General features: G+C 44.7%; 1 protein-coding gene across 1 annotated transcript in view; it reads right to left on the reverse strand.

Annotated features, from left to right (window-relative positions):
* Positions 1-2,165, reverse strand: part of LOC122938163 (voltage-dependent L-type calcium channel subunit beta-2-like) — a 150,101-nt gene extending 147,936 nt beyond the window's left edge. Inside the window, exon 1 of the mRNA XM_044293509.1 lies at positions 1,906-2,165. Coding sequence (XP_044149444.1) covers positions 1,906-1,938 — 33 coding nt within the window. The 5' untranslated portion in view covers positions 1,939-2,165. The remainder of the gene's footprint in view (positions 1-1,905) is intronic.
* Positions 2,166-18,496: the final 16,331 nt, after the last annotated feature.

Raw genomic sequence — 18,496 nt, forward strand, 5'->3', positions numbered from 1 at the left:
CAAACCCCACCCATAATTGGGTGTTCCCATGGGTGGAGCTTACATGCCTCGATTTTACCAATTGAAACGTTGGTAAGTATGCACATATGAAGGTACGGCTAGCATTTGTCTGTGAAATATTTTCGTCAGTTGGTGCTATAAGAAGATATAGTCAAGGGAAGACTATGCCCGTTTTGGACTGGGGTTCCTGGGGCCCACCAGAGGAAATTATTCTTGAGGCCCAACCCCTATAGCATTAATAAAGTTCAACGGGTTTTGAATCATACAAAAAGACCTTTGAGGAAAGTGATCGGCTCCAAAGGCAACCAAATGGGTTTTCTTTCTCCTGGATCCTTACGTTCCATTATAGTATCAGAACCTGGGCCCACCGGAGGATCCTCTGGATCTCTGGAGGGCCAGTCCGACACACCACTAGGTGCCCCCCAGGTCCACAATTCAGAGCAATGACATCAAGGAACCAGACAACATCACCACACAGGCCAATCTCTCCTACAGGGTGCTGCATGAAAACAAGCAATACCAACCGTATTTCATGTATGAACTTCAAGGATGCCACCCGTAGAAGAGTTGGTATCACTGATGGCCAGTTCGCAGTGTTCACCAGAGAACACATGCGGGCTGCCATCTTGACTCACAAGTCCGGCGATGCACAGGTAAGCCATTACCTGTGCCTGTGCCAGGACCCGGTCTGAAACAAATGCGGTCACCGGGAGCAGGCAGTTCCGAGAACAGCCGGATGAAGGCCCCTGGCGGCTGTTCTCGGAACTGCCTGCTCCCGGTGACTGCATTTGATTTCAGACCGTCTCGCGGCACAGGCACAGGTAAGGGCTTACCTGTGCATCGCCGGACTTGTGAGTCAAGATGGCAGCCCGCATGTGTTCGCTGGCTAACACTGCGAACTGGCCATCAGTGATACCAACCCTTCTACGGGTGGCATCCTTGATGTTCATACATGAAATACGGACCCAATTTATAGAAGTAAATTGGAGCACTACACGTATTCAGTTATCTTACCTTCATTTACATAAATCAGGATACAACCCCTGTACAGTAGACAGACGTGGGGTTGTCAGGGCATGCTGACTGCTCCGCCACAGCTTTATTAGGCAACTGCATGAATAGCAATTCCCCAATATGACGGATCTTGAATTATACATTTAATGGACACCTGTCAGCAGATTTGTACCTATGACACTGGCTGACCTGTTACATGTGCGCTTGGCAGCTGAAGGCGTCTGTGTTGGTCCCATGTTCATATGTGTCCACATTGCCTTCAGCTGCCAAGCGCACGTGCAACAGGTCAGCGAATTTCATAGGTACAAATCTGCTGACAGATGCCCTTTGAGAAGCAGGAGCATAAAAATCATTTGGAATTTACCTACTAGCTAAGGCACTCGCTCGGCTAAAGTGAGCATCTAAAAGATACCCTTTGCGCAATTGTTATTTATGCAATTGTCTAATATAATACTTAGGTGACAACATGCAGGCACCGTACTGTCTGGGCTCCTCTCCATTCCACTTCGATAATAATCAGAAAAGCAAAAAATAAAATAAAAATCAACACACCAACTACAAATGCACAAAAATGTTAAGGATTGTGGGCACTAAATGCAAATTTTTTCCCAGCAATAACTACACTCCTACAGAGCCATTAAACAGAGTAGTCACCCAGCTTTCCCGCAGACTTTGACCGGGCCTAAACCTGCACTATTGTGAAACAAATGCAAATTGCACTCCCCCCCCCCCCCTCCCTGCTTCCATCTGTGCAAGTGTCAGTCTCGACTGCAGTCCTGGAATTCCATTCGGGAATCACTGTTTTGACGCTGTCGTGCAAAGCATCTAAAACAAAAAATGGGGAAAATGAAAAAATAAAAGAAGGAGAGGATAAAATGAAAGCGCTCTTACCTCATCGGATTCCTCGCTGCCATAGAGGTACATTGCCGTAGTCCTCCTAGCCAATAAACTAGGAAGTCAGCACTTCCATGAGGCGACAGACAAAGAGTTTTTGTTGTGGTACAGCTGGAATACGGAGATGTCTCTTTCCCACGCTCAGAGCTCTCTCCCAATATATACTGGTTATATATATATATTGTACGTCTGGAGGGCAATGTCAGGCTGCAGTCAGCACAGTGCAACAGGCTGCGGAGGGCTCAGGGAAGCATTGCCGGGGAAGTGCATATCCGTTACTGAGGGATGGGAGGATTTACTTAGGAAAATAATGCAGGGTTCTGGTAAATGAAGGTGGTCACATGCTCCGGGGGGGACCAGTTCATTGGCTGCTCATGGACTGCTGGAACTTTCACAGACTACTTGGAAGTCTTCCTCTCTTTTTTTTTTTTTTCCAGGGTGATGATAAACTCCAGTAACTAGGAACTACATGGTTACCTTATTCGCAGCAAAGCTACCAGCAAATGCAGACGAGGGGGGTCACCAGACGATATGTAACTCCCCTGAGTGGCATTACCACTTCTGCACCCTGCTACAGTCTTTATTGGTAAACTTCATGTCATCTAATGCATTTGTAACATCCCAGAGTTATGTTACTACACTCTTTTACCCCGCTACAGCATGGTAAGTGTAGGTATATTGTCATCTTGTGTAATCTAACATTGCATCCTTCATTATATGCATTTTCTAAGCCTGTTTTATATATTTGCTGTAGTTTTCTAGGTACACCAGCAGGTTGCAGCAATGTGTGACCAGGAACCTAGTGCCAGTTTAGTGTTTCTAAACTGGAATAGTACATTCCAGTTTAGCTCCCCCTCTGTGAGTAGAAGTGGGCCGGTCCCATGTCCTGTCTCATGGGGAGGAGATGAAGTTCTAGTTAGTGTACCAGCCACCCCAGCTAGGGGAAGGTTGTGTTAGTAGGAGCTCCCAGTTCTAGGGATCCCAAACCAGGATCTTGTCTCCTTGAGTTGAGACCAAAGATCTCCATTCCCAGCCTGAGCCATCAGCCTCAGCTGGTTGACAAGCAAGCAGCACCTCCAGTCCTCCAGGAAGAGCCATTCCCTGTGAGCATAACTGTGAGTACTTATCAAGAGACCAGGAGAAGCCAAATTCCTCCTCAGCTAGTCAGGCCCATACACAGCAGAAGATAGACAGAGCAGAAGATAGATTCCTGCCATATTCTCCAGGCACATCATAGAAGCAGAATAGATATTGATCCCTGCCACATATTGCCAATACCTGCTGGGACCCAAGACTATTGCTGTAACTCATGTGGATTAATGCTGCCTTCAGTAAAGACAAGTTGAATAATACCTCAAGTCTGGATCTCATTCATTCCTCAATTACTCCTACTAGCAACACTCAATTTATTGCAAGTGAGCCAGGATCCAGGAGTCCGGCCGTACCAAGGTAGGAGAGACACTGTTGACACTAGCACTACTTCTACACAGAGACGTTACCCCACTCTGGCATTCCTCACCTAGTACGTGAGTTGCAACACCTTAAAGGGCTCTGAGACTATAGCCTGCGCACATTGCAATTGGCGTCACGAACAAAAACTATTAACTATACCTACACCTGACCCAGTCAGCGCTTATTATTGCACCAGTGTGCATTAGTCCATATCCGGCTTACTGCACATTCATTCCAAGTCCTTCACAATGTGCATTCCTATGTCTATGTAACTGTTATAGGAGTGGGCGAGTCCCACTTTCTGCAGGAAGGGTGGGGACTAGTTAGAGTCAGTTCCAGCTTACCCCCAGCTAGGGGAACGGTGTGCAGAGGGCACGTCTCTGCTGGACGTGTCTACGCCAGACAGAGCACCCTAAGCTCTGCTGGCCATGGAGGCGAAAGCTTAAAGCCTCAGAAACCAGGAGTTTCTGGCCTGGCATAACTTAAGAGTTAAGACTACAAAGAGAAGTGCAGCATACAAGAAGAAGCAAAGTTATTCAGCCAGCCTGTCAGTACTGCAGAGCCAGAGAGCAACAGATGTAGCAGAGTTGAGTTTGCCTGCCAGAGTTTTAATGCCAAAGCCTGCTGGGACCAAGACAAAGTTGTAAAATTGTGTCTGATGAAAGTTTATCAAAGTAAAGCTGCTATTCAACTTCATCACAAGGTCTGGATTCAATTATTTCTTCGAATTCCTCAACTATTCCCCCCTATTTGTCTGCTTCGGAGCCAACGCCTGGGGTCCAGCAGTATCCAGGTAGGAGCTCCGTGACACTCACTTACAATAGAAGGGACATTTTAGGCCACCCTATACCACTCGGCCATTGTTACCCCTGGGTACCACCACCAATCCCAGATATATTAGGGAATCATACTAGATGCAGTATACCGAAAAGTAGTAATAGAAAATACATTTTCCTCAATCCCATAAAGATAATTTAGAGCCAGACCCACATGGGAAGGGCTCATTCACACGGAAGTTGTTCAGCTGTTCCGTGCTTTGGGGGCTGGAATTTGCGGTCTCCAATGCACTGGCACCATCCACGAGGCTGCCGTGATGGATCCAGACCCATTGAACTTGAATGGGTCTGTGATCTGTCCGCACCGCAAAAAAATAGAACATGAGAGAAACTCCACAGAAGCACTACGGAGTGCTCCGTCCTGCACCAATTGGATTGCGGACCCATTCAAGTGAATGGGTCTGCATGCGTGATGTGGGGTGCACACGACCGGTGTGCATGAGCCCGAACAGTTGAATCCCCTGACAGGCCTCTGGGCAAGGATGAGCCCCCGGCATCCCATCCCTTGCACAAGTGGCACATGGCACTGTAGACTGACGGCGCTACATATGAATAGCATACCTCCCAACTTTTTGGACGGTCAAAGAGGGACACTTATGATATCTATACAGTTCAGTAATTTTTTTTTTTACACAATAGAGCAAAAATTATCTGAATATAGAAATTTCTAAAAATGCCAATTACATCAAATAATAAACTAACATACAAGGCGGGCTCTAATATACAGAGAGGACCAGACAAACACTTTCTGGATCAATATTGTAAATGCAGTAATGAAAATCTATTCCTCAGACCAAAAAGAGGGACATTTAAGGAGCAAAGCGGGACAGAGGAACTTGGGTGAAAAGTAGGGACTGTCCCTCCAAAAAAGAGGGACGCTTGGGAGTTCTGGAATAGGCAGCTTACAGCACCTCAACCTGCCTATGTTTCCATATAAGAAAAACCGACAGGACAGCCAGTATCTTCTTTCCCTAAGGACCTGCCTTCTCGAAGTTGCTGCAGGAACCCAATAATCAATCATCTTGAGTGTCTTAAACCAGACAAAGTGGACCAGCACAACTAAAGTCATACAGGGTGCTGCCTACCTCCCCAATCAAGGATGAACAAAAAATGCATTAATGTCTGCTCAAATTCATGTTTTTGCATAATAAAAATACATTCATTTGCTAAGTATTGGGGAGTGCTTCCGTTTCGTACCTCCGATCTTGAGCGTCTTGCTGCTGCCTGCTGTTGTATAAGATGGTATTCCCCGTTAGCTGTACACGGGGCCCCCAGAATGACACTACAGACAATTATAGCTGTCTATAATTTGTCCATTGGGGTAATGGTACAGGCAGTCAAAAAATAGTCTCTCCGTGTAATCCCCTGCAAATCACTATCCCGCTTAATAGACAACATTCTGAATGATCGCACATTTCAAGTAATCATGGGAACAAACAGCAGCTCCAAAATGAAGCTAAAGAACAGACTACCACGAGGGTCAGTGCTTGCACCTCTACTCTTTAGCCTGTACATCGCGGATATACCTCAAACTAGATCGAGGAAGTTTGGATACGCCGACAACTGGGTACTGGCAACAAGAAGCACATCAATGGAAACGACTGAAGAAATCCTAACAGCCGACCTAAAAGTGTTGGGAGAATATTAAAAAAAATGGAGACTCCAACCAAATGCCAAAAAAAAGGAAGTAACCTGTTTCCACTTTAATAATAAATTAGCTAATAGAGAACTTAATATACAACTTGAAAACAACTCTCTAAAGCACAACCAAACACCTAAATACCTAGGTGTAAGCCTAAATAGAACCCAGTCCTACAAGAAACGCCTAACAAAAACAGCTGAGAAGCTAAAATCAAGAAACAATATCATCCAAAAGCTGTGTGGAACAACCTGGGGAGCATCGGCCTCCACTCTGCGCTCCGCGGCTCTGGGTCTTGTATTCTCTGCTGCTAAATACTGCGCCCCAGTATGGCTTAACAGCCCACATATACAAAAAATAGACACCCAACTGAACAACACTATGCACATGATATCAGGGACTGGCAAATCAATCCCCGCGTACTGGCTGCCAAAATTTCACCTGAGGAGAAAAAAATGCTCTAAAGAGAGAATATAAAAAGATAATGGACAACAGAAACCTGCCGATACACATGGACATAGAAGATGCCAATTGTGGCAGACTCCGATCCCGTAAGCCACCTACCAAAACAGCAAAAATGATCACGGAGGAAGGGCACAACCTCACCAATGCATGGATCCAAGTACATAACATGCATCACAACAACATGCCTATGCCATGCATTACCCAAACTCCACCGGGTTTCGACCTGCCACACAAAACCTGGTCCACGCTAAACAGGATCAGAAGCGAGCATGGGAGGTGCGCATACCTCTTACACAAATTGGGCAAACAAACATCCCCACTCTGTGATTGCTGAAATAACGACTATAAAACACCATCCGACAAGGTCCTACGATGGCAGCCCAGAAGATTTCCTGATGGCAGCCACTGAAGCGATTGAATATATAGACAAATTGGATGTTTGTCTATAAACGGACAAAGCCTGCTCTGTTCCACCCGGCCACACCTACATATTCTCCCTGCTTCATTATTGTTATCTCACTTTGCTAAGTGTTGAGTTTATGCATGTGTATATGCCTATGGATGCGTTTATGCATTTTTATGTGTTGCTATTTTAGTGTCTATGCCATACGATAAATAAATAGGGAATTTTCTTGCAGCAGGAGCATCTTTGTAAATTACCGTACATTAGGGTTTCCCTAAAATTCTAACAAGAATACCCACACCTTTTACAATCACAAAATACACAATATTTTAAGCTCTACTTAATTATGCCCCAACCTGCCTAGAAGTGCCCCTTTTATGCAAATCTGAATGCAGCACTCCTCCTTGGGCTTCCATTCTATAAATTGAGCTATACCTTAAAGGGGCTGTCTAGCCTAGGAGCCAAAAAAATATAAATTTTATTTGCTGTCCACAGTCCCACCGCTCCTGCGTCAGGACTCCCTTCCCTTCACGACCCTGTTGGACCGCTGGCTTGGTCCTGTGACTGCTGTGTCCAATCACTGACCTTAGTGGTCACATTTTTCTTTACTTAGCTGCTTTTTTATTGCCATAATACAAATTCTAACAGTCTATTCAGTAGGACTATCAGCTGTGTATCCACCTGACTTCTCCACAACGCAACTGATGGTCCCAACCCCATTTATAAGGCAAGAAATCCCACTTATTAAAGCTGACAGGGCACACCTGTGAAGTGAAAACCATTTCAGGTGACTACCTCTTGAAGCTCATCAAGAGAATGCCAAGAGTGTGCAAAGCAGTAATCAAAGCAAAATGTGGCTACTTTGAAGAACCTAGAATATGACATATTTTCAGTTGTTTCACACTTTTTTGTTATGTATATAATTCCACATGTGTTAATTCATAGTTTTGATGCCTTCAGTGTGAATCTACAATTTTCATAGTCATGAAAATAAAGAAAACTCTTTGAATGAGAAGGTGTGTCCAAACTTTTGGTCTGTACTGTATATATACACAGTGTGACACAGTGAGAGGTCTGGGGAAACAGGTATTTTCCTCCCAGCATGTGCTGCTAGCCTGATTTACAGCCAGGCGAGGTAAAATACAGGAACGGATTTTAAATGCCGTTCCGGGATTTGGCAGCACATGGCTGTCCTTAAATAGGCAGCTGTGCTCAGAAGCCATGTCGCTGTGTTGGGATCTGGGAGCCTTGTGTCTAGAAGAAGGCTTGCTACCTGTTTGGCGTGAAAACAGGTTGGTGCTGCTATGAGCAAGGACTCTTTGAGGCAGAATTGCCGCATGGTGTGAATCACCACCAACACCGCAAGGTGACTTTTTTGCTTGAATATGACTGTTTATTTTGTCATTGCCTAAAGTGTGAATAAAACACTGAACTGTTTGATCCAAAGAACTTGTTGCCTCTATACTGCGTCCGCTAATCATGTCTACCAGAGTGAAACCCCACAATAGCAACCATTGAACTCAATGGGAGTAGTAAACATATGTATTCAGTGAGCTCACCCTAGTGGCAGCTGCAAGTAAACACTCTGACTGTGGGCCACATAGCTATCACCTGGTCTGTTTCTGTGGTAGGTATGTCACTAGTGGTGTTTTAGTCCTGGGAAGACTGGCCATATACAAGAAAATGTCATGGTGGACAAGGTCGAAGTGGGCTCCCCAAGCCCTTCTCATGGTCATCATCCATGTACACAACGATCTGTTGGTCTCAGTGTTAAATAGGAGTACTTATGTATCTGGCTGGTGGCCACAGGTGCCCTTCTGGATTCACCTGTATAGCCCTTTTCCCGGATGGTAATACAGTTGAATACTGCAGAGGGGCATGGGTGTCCATGGCACCTTGCTATGATGTTTACCCTCATAGGCCACAGGCCACTAAATGAGGCAGTGCACAAATGGCACAGAGACGCAGGCACAGGCTGGAGGAGCCGATCACAGATGGCAGTATGTAACAGAACTCTGATTTTTTATTTCTTTAATCGGTCTCTTGGGGAGCATAACCACAGAGGTCATTATTAGGGGCACTATATGGCATTTTTAATACTGGGGGCACTAAATAGGGTATTACTGGGGGCACATTTGGGGCATTATTACTGAGACCACAATAGAGGGAATTAATATTGTTGGAGGCACTATATGGGGCATTTTTATTACTGGGGGTATTATAGGGGCATTATTTTTCCTGGGGGGCACTAAAGGAGACATTATTACCACTGGGGGCACTATTACTACTGGGGCCACTGTAGTGGGGCATTATTACTACTGCGGTAATTATAGGGAGCATTGTTACAAATGGGGCAATATTTTGCAGTATACTGTATTAGTTGAAGGTATTAGAGAGGGAGACAATATTGCCAGCGGGCAGGATCACACTGTTGGGATACCAGGATAGGGAGTTTGTGTTGAGAGGGAGGGAAAGATGATAGGAAAGTAGGAAATCTAAGATGTCTGGCAGAGATGTGAGTAAAAGAAGTTATCATGGCAGTCTGGGCCAGATGGAGAAGATAAGGTAAGAGAACGTCTACATCAGAGGAAGCATCACTGGATGTAATAGTGCTGTAGTGTTGTATTCTCCTGCATATTTGGTAGCGCTGAAAGACCAGGCAAAATGCAGAAAGGAGGGCTGGCTTAGTGCTGTAGCCTACGCCTCATCTCCTGAGCTCCCTGATTCATATCTTAGCTAGAGACAAAAGGAGGAGGAGGACAGTATGTGACAGCTGGTGCTGGCCACCACAGAAGGGCAGCTGTTTAGAAAAGTAGGAAATCTAAGATGTCTGTTTGGCAGAGATGTCACTAAAAGAAGATGGCCGTCTCATATCTTCTTGGGCAGTATTTTGTGCTGCACTGTGGTATTTGGTTCTGTGCTGTTTGAGAAGGCACTGGTGCTCTTGTGAGCGCTACGGTCTTCTGTGTGCTCACCAAGCAGATTGCCGTACATTGTATAGTGGCTGTGCTCGGTATCGCACTCAGCCCCATTCACTTCTATGGGGCTGAGCTGCTCCTAGGCCACGTGATCAATAAATGAGACATCACTGGCCTAGGAAAAGCTGGAGAAGGCCGCGGCACTCATAGGAGCGCCACTGCCTTCTCGAACAGCTGATCGGCAGGGGGCCTGGGTGTCGGATCCCCACTAATCAGATACTGATGACCTATCCTGAGGATAGGTCATCATTAAAAAATAAATTATTTGAAAACCCCTTTAAAGCGGTTATCCAAAACTATAAACCGCCCCCCTCATATGCCAGGCCCCTCACACTGAATATATTTACCTGGCTTTACGCTCCCTGCGACGCTCCTGGTCCCCGCACTGGCGCTGCTGCTTTTCCCCGTGCACGGATGAAAACATCCGGTGTTAAGGGGGGAATGAGCCTCCCTAGTGTTGAGATCAGTTGGTTTAATTTAACAAGGAAAAGGTGATAAGCTGCCACCGAACATCCTTGTGTCACTTATCTCTCAGGCAATGAAGGAGCAGATGCTGAGCTTTTGATGGTTGGGCTGTCCTACATCCATTAGAGCCGATCCTGCCGAAATTAGCAGAATCAAAGGATTGTGCAAGGCTGGAAAAAAAGTCTGCTGTAATTTCAGTAAACATCTTACATGTGATAGTGACAAGGGAGAAGTTTTGATAGGTGGGCTCTGGGTGCTGAATTCTGTGCCCCTTCAACTGAGATTGACTGTCCTCTAAAGTTAAAGATGATAGACTTCAATGTGTTAATCTTCAGTTTCCGAGGACAGCTGATCACAGCCGAAGTACACCACTAAACTGAGCACTTCTGCCCTTTTATTTCATACAGCATTGGATTGAATTTCCTTGACCCCTCCCCCTTTCAATTTCTGTTATGATTGCACATTTAGGACTTATCATGAAAGGGTGTATTAGGATTTCTGGTGGCCATTGGTTCCAAGGTAAGCTAAAAATTATCTTCTGCTAGACCGTATGGCCCCTGTTTTATAAGGGGTCCGTTATTGTGTCAGAGCTTTGGACCACCAGAGGATAGTCTTGTTTTCTGATGTGCCAGTCAAACCCTGATTTTGAGAGATTGGTGGGATCTCATTGCTTGGACATTACTGCTAAGAAAATGCTCATAATAACTGGCACTCATGGGCTTTACCCTGGCCCAGGTGAGGATCAACATTTCACCATCTCCTATTTTTGACCCATGTCTCGTCTATGAGGAGCACACGCCTGTGGTGGGAGAAATTTGTTATGAGACACTTTTGTGGACTACTTTATCTGAGGGACATCCACAGGGTCTCCAGTAGGGTTTATATTTGAGGATCACACTTTTCAGGGGGATAGCTCCACTGATGGTCTAGATTCTATTTTAAACTTTATATTTGAGTTGGATATGGACATCCCCTCCTTCTCCGCACTTTTAGGCACTAAATTGTGACAACTTAAAGGCTATGGATACCTTTGAGGACTTTTTGTATTATTGCATTGTACTCATTTTGACCTAAAAATTATTTTTTCAATTGGTCTTTATATAAAAAAATGGCACCCCCTTTGTTGGTACAGCCTTGAAATTCTCTAAGATCAGGCTCTGTGTTTAAACTGTTTCTCGTCGAAAGGGTCAAAACAAAAAAAAAAATTTGTTCAGTTTTAGAAAGAAATCTGGAAAAAAAAAAGATTAGACAGAGTTCACATGTGATCTACCCTATGGCCAATGTCCTCGTACAATTATATATCCCTGAAGGTGTTAATATTTTTGACCTTTGACTTGTAATGCTGCTCTGTCTTCCTTGTCCTTGCTGTTGGCTATAGAAACTTAATTACACTAAAACAAGCTAGGAGCTTACAGTTATTCAATTACCTCTTTCACTTTGAAGAATTTAAGGTAAAGGCAGTTGTTAGAGGACTGTCTGTTTTGTAGGCTGATTTTTATCGTTGCCAAAGGGGACATACAACAATCAGCCATAATATTTAAACCTAACGTACCTGGTATAAAGGCCCCCATTGGAAGAACCAATTGTTCCATACAATTTATGTTCTGTACTCTAGATAAATTCTCTCTAGTTATTCTTATAGCTGTAGAACTACAAAATGTATAGATCAGAAAACATATCATGTTGGTGGTTTTTCCATCAAGACCATGTGTGGTGCAAGAACCTGTTTCCCAATTTCTAATTTGTTAGATGCACAAAGGGACAGGTTAATTAAAGGAGTTTTCTGACAGATTTTTACTGATGACCTATTCTCTGCATAGGTCCTCGGTATCTGATCGGTGGGGGTCCGACACCTGGGACTCCAGAAAACCCCTTTGAGCCTGTAGACTACATGAACTTAGACAGGCGGCTTAGATGTGCTTCAGATTTGGCCTGGTGGCTCAGGCTGCATGATAAATCTAGAACAGGGTTAGACAATTATGTTTAGCTTTATACCAACTATTGGTTGTCTTTGTTTGAGAAGGATTTTTTTTTGCCAGAATTGTGGCACAAAATGTTCTATATTAGACCACATTGCTTTCCCACAAAGTCACGTTCCTTATGCGTTAGGTCACATCCACTTGTGGGGCTCAGCGTAGGTAATCTCCCTAACCCACAAACCAAATTCCCTCAAATTGAGCTACATTTAGACACAATTTACGCCAAAATTAAGGTGTACTTACATTAGTGAACGTGGACTAATGTATTCTATAGGGAGACCCCATTTTGGTATCCCAGGAAAATGTAACATCTACAAAACATTGTAGGTATATGAGCTGAGGAGTTTCTAACATATACTGTACCTCCCCAATGGATGTCTTCAAAATAGGCCACTATATAGGCATATAGAGTATATGATGCCCATAGGCCAAGGATGGCCAACCTATGGCTCTCCAGCTGTTGTAAAACTACAACTCCCAACGTGCCCTGCTGTAGGCTGATAGCCCTGCTGTAGGCCATGTGGGATGCTGGGAATTGTAGTTTTGCAACAGCTTAAGAGACTCAGGATGGCCATCTGTAACACCCCAGACTTGTGTTACTACACACCTCTACCCCGCTACTATCTTCTAAGAGCTTTTATACTGTCATCTGATGTGATTTTGCTTATGTTCCCCAGAAATGTGCATAAAAACTATGTTTAATGTAATTGTTCTTGTAATTTTCCAGGTTTACCAGCAGCTGGAAGCAACATATTGGCAGAGAGATAGTCTTAATTTTATCGCAGTTCAGAGTGAAACAATCCTGTTCTATTCTGCCCCCCTTCTGAAGAGAGGTGGACTCTTCTGTCTTCCTGCCTCAAGAGAGGGAAAAACCAGTTACAGCCAGATATCATTTTTACCCCTGCAAAGGGAAGACAGCAAGGACCTTGTCTCGGCTGAGACTTGGTCATATTCCCAGTCTGAGCACCTTCAGCCTCAGCTGGATGAAGAAGCAGAAAATTACAGACAACCTCCAGAGTTCCAGGAAGAAAGCATCCCCTGAGAATCAATCTGAGAGATAAGTCCAGAGACCTAGGAAAAGCTATTCCCTCCTCAGCTAGTCTGTCTCCCACACAGCAGAGGTCACATTCAAAGCAGAAGCACTCATTCCTACTAATCCTTGCCAAAACCTGCTGGGACCAAAGTTGTATACTGCTTGGATACAAGTTATGTCAAGTAAAGAAATGTTTGAACTTCATCTAGGGGTCTGCTGAAAAATTCCTCTATTACTCCTACTATCACTACACTCAAATTTATTGCAAGTGAGCCAGGAGTCAGCCGTACCAGGTAGGAGACACCGTTGACACAATTATCACTACCCTACAGAGGACATTATAGGCCATTACACCACTCTGGCATTCCTAATCTGGGACGTGCGTTATAACACCTTGGAAGGGCCCTGGGATAGTACCCTGTGCACGCTGCAATTGGCGTCACGACAAATATAGAACATTAACAACCCAGTCCTAGCCACTGCACATCCCTGCCATAGGCTCACTTTAAAGGGGTTTCTGGTACTTTTATATTGATTGCCGATCCCCAGGGTAGGCCATCAATGCCTGATCAGTGTTGATCCGAAACCCAACACCCCTTGAACTGGTTACTGCAGTGGTGCTCCAATTGAAGTGAATACTGCAGTAATCGGCTCCATCGACAACACAATGGATGGAGCTGCGTATTTCTGACATGACATCTGGCACCGGAGCTACTGCAGAACAGCTTTTCGTCTCTCGTGTAGGGTGTCAGATCCACACTGATCTGATATTGATCAATGAAGAAAATCACAGAAAGCTTCTTTAAAAACAAAATGTAACTGGATGCTTCCCTAGAGAATAGCGAAGTCAACTACACCAGTCCAGCGGATGTTGGATATTGATACATTAGAAGAAATATCCAATAACCTCTTTCTTCCAGAATCGTGACATCTTTACTCCTATATCAATGATACTGACTCCTGTATTTGTTGGTGTTTCCTATTGTTGAAGCCATGTGAGACCTGGTTACAGACGGAAAAGGGATTTCTTGCCTGCTTGCTCCTTACGTGGCACCTTCATTCCCAGAATGCCCATGCAATGACACCTACAATTCCAGTGAAAAGAAACATTGACACTTTCTGTTCCAGAATAAAGACAGATTGAGACCTTGACTCCAAAAACAATGACAATGATGCCTTAAGTTCCTGCATCATAAAGCACTGAAGCCATACTTGCTTACTCAATATCATTTTCTGATATGTGACAGGATTTTACTTTTTGTAATCCTGCCCTCATGGCACTTCCCCATGACGACTGCCAAAGTGCCTTGATTAATGCCGTCATCAGATTAATGCCATTAAAGGGTCAATGAGTTTTCACAAAACTTTTGATGTAATATGGACCTATCAGAATTTTTGATCTGTGGGTTCCTGAGTGCTGAGACCACCACTGATCTCTAGAATGAGGGCAGAGAAGCGCTCGCATAGCACTCCATCTCCTTGCTTCAGATAAGGATGCGAGATGTGCTCAACATAAAGTCTATGGGCCCGTCTTGATTCCGCCTCCTTCGGTGTAGAGAGAGTGCAATATGTGAGCTCTTCCCTCTCCTCATTCTATCCATTGGTGGGGGCTCTTAGCTGAAAGATAAGTGACCCTGTAAAGAGGATGTCTGAGATTTTGATATTGGTGGCCTATTCTCAGGTGGGGCTCTGACTTCCGGTACCCCCACTGATCGGCTGTTTGAAGAGGCTCTGGTGAGCGCCAAGGCCATCGACGTCACGTTCATCTGTTACATGGTCTATGTGTAGCACAGTTCCATTCAAGGAAGGCGCTGCGGTTGGTAAGCTGGTGCTCACTGTTGAACCGTGGCGTCCTCAAACAGCTGAGGATAGGTCATCAATATCAGAATTTTGGAAAACCCCTTTAATAGTACCATAAGCTCGCCCCCCAAAATTACTGCCAGCAAAGTAAACAACGAACAGCAGTATTCTCCAGACAGTCCCCTAAGGGCTCATTCACACGACCGTATGCATGGCTCTGCATCCATTCTGCAATTTTGCGGAACGGGTGCGGACCCATTCATTTCAATGGGGCCGCAAAAGATGCGGACAGCGCGCTGTGGGCTGTCCACATCTGTAGTTCCCTTCTGCGGCCCCGCAAAAATAATAGAGCATGTCCTAACCTTGTCCGCAATTCTGGACAAGAATAGGCATTTTCTATCATAGTGGCGGCCATGGGTGGTCCGCAAATTGCGGAACACACAGTGGCCGGTATCTGTGTTTTGCGGACCGCAAAACACTGCAGGCGTGTAAATCTAGCCTATGGTGTGACACTGTAACCACTGGTTGGACAGTGGCAGAGTGCGCAGGGACACATGTCATTGGATAATAATAAGATCCAGTACTCAATTCATTCATATATTTCCAGGAAGAATAGCAGAGGAATAACCCAAGAGGTCCATGAAAAGATGCTCCAGAGTTATTTTATGGAGAATACAAGTATTCACTAAATCAGACACGTCAGGAGATCCAAAAGCTCTTATTTAAAGGGAATTGGTCATCAGTTTTAGGCCTAGTTCACACGAATGTATGGCTTTTATAGTTTTTTTTGCGGTCCGTTTTTCACGGATCCGTTGTACAGTATACAGTAATTACATAGAAAAAATTGGGCTGGGCATAACATTTTCAATAGATGGTTCAGCAAAAACGGAACGGATACGGAAGACATACGGATGCATTTCCGTATGTGTTCCATTTTTTTTGCGGACCCATTGACTTGAATGAAGCCACGGAACGTGATTTGCGGGCAATAATAGGACATGTTCTATCTTTCAACGGAACGGAAAAACGGAAATACGGAAACGGAATGCTTACGGAATGCATTCCGTTTTTAATGCGGAAACATTGAAATGAATGGTTCCGTATGCGGAACACAAAAAAACGGCCCGTACACTCGCAAAAAAAAAAACGATTGTGTGAACTAGGCCTTATGCTGCCCTCACTTTTAAGTCCTAACAGCTCCAGCACATGCCAATGAGTCCCCATATTCATGAGCTCAAGGCTCTCCCGCCCACCAGCCTCTGATTGACAGTTTTTCCATATGAATCAGCGTCAGGTGGGCGGGGGAAGCCAGGAGCTCATGAATATGGGGACTCATTGGCATGTGCTGGAGCTGTTCAATACAATGAAAGTAAGTGCCTGACACTAGTTTAGCCCCTAATTAGGAAACCATTAAACAGGTGACAGATTCCCTTTATGTGGGGGGCCGCCATTTAAATATTTTGTACTGGGGCCCAGAAATTTCATTGACTGAATTCCCTACTGTTTTTAGAAACAAGAGAAGAAGCAGAAGCTGCGTCTGTCCACTTCTCGGATTCTAAAGAACGCTTTTCATTCAGCCTCGGCGTTCCACTGCTCGCTATATTACAACCTGTATATAATCCCCGAACAGATACTATCCATGCCCGAGGAAATAGCTCTCGAATTAAGGATGCAAGAGACAGCTACACTGCAAGCTATAATCCACAGGAGACAGTCCTGCGCTCATCTTGCATGTCAAAAGCTCCTTTTTTGTATTGCACATTCTTCATTCTATACCCTGCATTAATTTCTAGGACTAAAGCTGGAGGTATAATGACAAGCCTTACATGGTACTTCCAGCCTCTTCTGCCAAGCAGATGTATCTATGAAGCAGAAATAGCCAAGGAAAGGTATGCTGCTATTCATTGCTAAAAATATAACTACAAGGCTGTGCGCACCGGCACATCCTATTCTTTATTGTCTTAATCTCTCCAAAATGAAAAAATACACAACTTTGCAATTGAATCTCCTGTAATTATGTTTCTACAGCTCCTACGAGGACCTATGTGTATCCATGGTAACAGACAACAATTAACCCCTGTATAGTCTAAAGGCTGTATTATGTAACACCCTGGAGTATGTTACCAAACTCTTTCTCCCGCTACAACATGTTAGGTGTATGTAAATTCTCATCTTGTGTAATCTAACATTGCATTGTCATTATGTGCATTTGCTAGGCCTGTTTTATATATATTATGCTGTAATTTCCATGTGCACCAGCAGGTGGCAGCAGTATGTAGCAGGACCTTAGCCAGTTTAGTATATCTAGACTGGAATAGTACATTCCAGTTTAGTCCCCCCCCTCTGTGAGCAGAAGTGGGCCGGTCCCATGTCCTGTCTTATGGGGAGAAGAAGGAAGTTCTAGTTAGTGTACCAGCAGCCACCCCTGCTTGGGGTAGGCTGTGTTGGTAGGAGCTCCCAGAAACAGGGATCCCAAGACAGGATCGTGCCTCGGCTGAGGCCAAAGATCACTCTTCCCAGTTCGAGCCCTTCAGCCTCGACTGTGGACAAGCAAGCAGCACCTCCAGAACTACAGATCTCCAGGAAGAACCATTCCCTGCGAGCAGTACTGTGAGTACTTATCCAGAGTCCAGGAGAAACCAGATTCCTCCTCAGCTAGTCAGGCCCATATCAAGCAGAAGATAGACAGAGCAGAAGATAGATACCTGCCAGATTCTCCAGGCATATGATCATAACAGCAGAAGAGATATTGATCCCTGCCACATATTGCCAATACCTGCTGGGACCCAAGACTATTGCTGTTACTCGTATGGATTTATGCTGCCATCCAGTAAAGACAAATTGAATTATATTTCAAGTCTGGATCTCATTTATTGCTACCAAAGTCCCTCAATTACTCCTACTAACAACACTCATTTTATTGCAAGTGAGCCAGGATCCAGGAGTCCAGCCGTACCCAGGTAGGAGACACCGTTGACATTACACAGACACACTATCCCCACTCTGGCATTCCTCACCTGGTATGTGAGTTTCTACATCTTAAAGGGCCCTGCAACAGTACCCTGTGCACATTGCAATTGGCGTCACGAACAACTCATAGACTTATATACATCTATCCTGACCCACTGCATATTTGGCCACCGTACCAGTGTCCTGCTCATTGCAATTACACAGACGATTGTTGGGAGGGACCGCTGCTATTACATGCAGTAATCTCCTCCACAGCATGGGGAGGAGCCATTGCTATGACACCGCTCGTCCCCATGCTATATAGCGGTTTGCTGGTGGCAGATCAATATTAGACACCACTATCTGATGCCTGCCATCTATAATTTGTTAACATGTCAAAAGATTTGGACTGCCTGATGATTGAGCGTTTGCTTGTTCATTGGGCAATTGGCGGCAGTATTACACTGCCAGATGATTGCGGACGCTCAGAGTTCCTTCCGTTTGCCCCCTACTTTATGTTAAAGGGAATATATCATCAGTAAATGACCTATTGTTTAAACCACATTTTATTTTTAACATATTTCTGCAT

Source organism: Bufo gargarizans, chromosome 5 (assembly GCF_014858855.1).
Source record: "Bufo gargarizans isolate SCDJY-AF-19 chromosome 5, ASM1485885v1, whole genome shotgun sequence".
Classification (NCBI taxonomy): domain Eukaryota; kingdom Metazoa; phylum Chordata; class Amphibia; order Anura; family Bufonidae; genus Bufo; species Bufo gargarizans.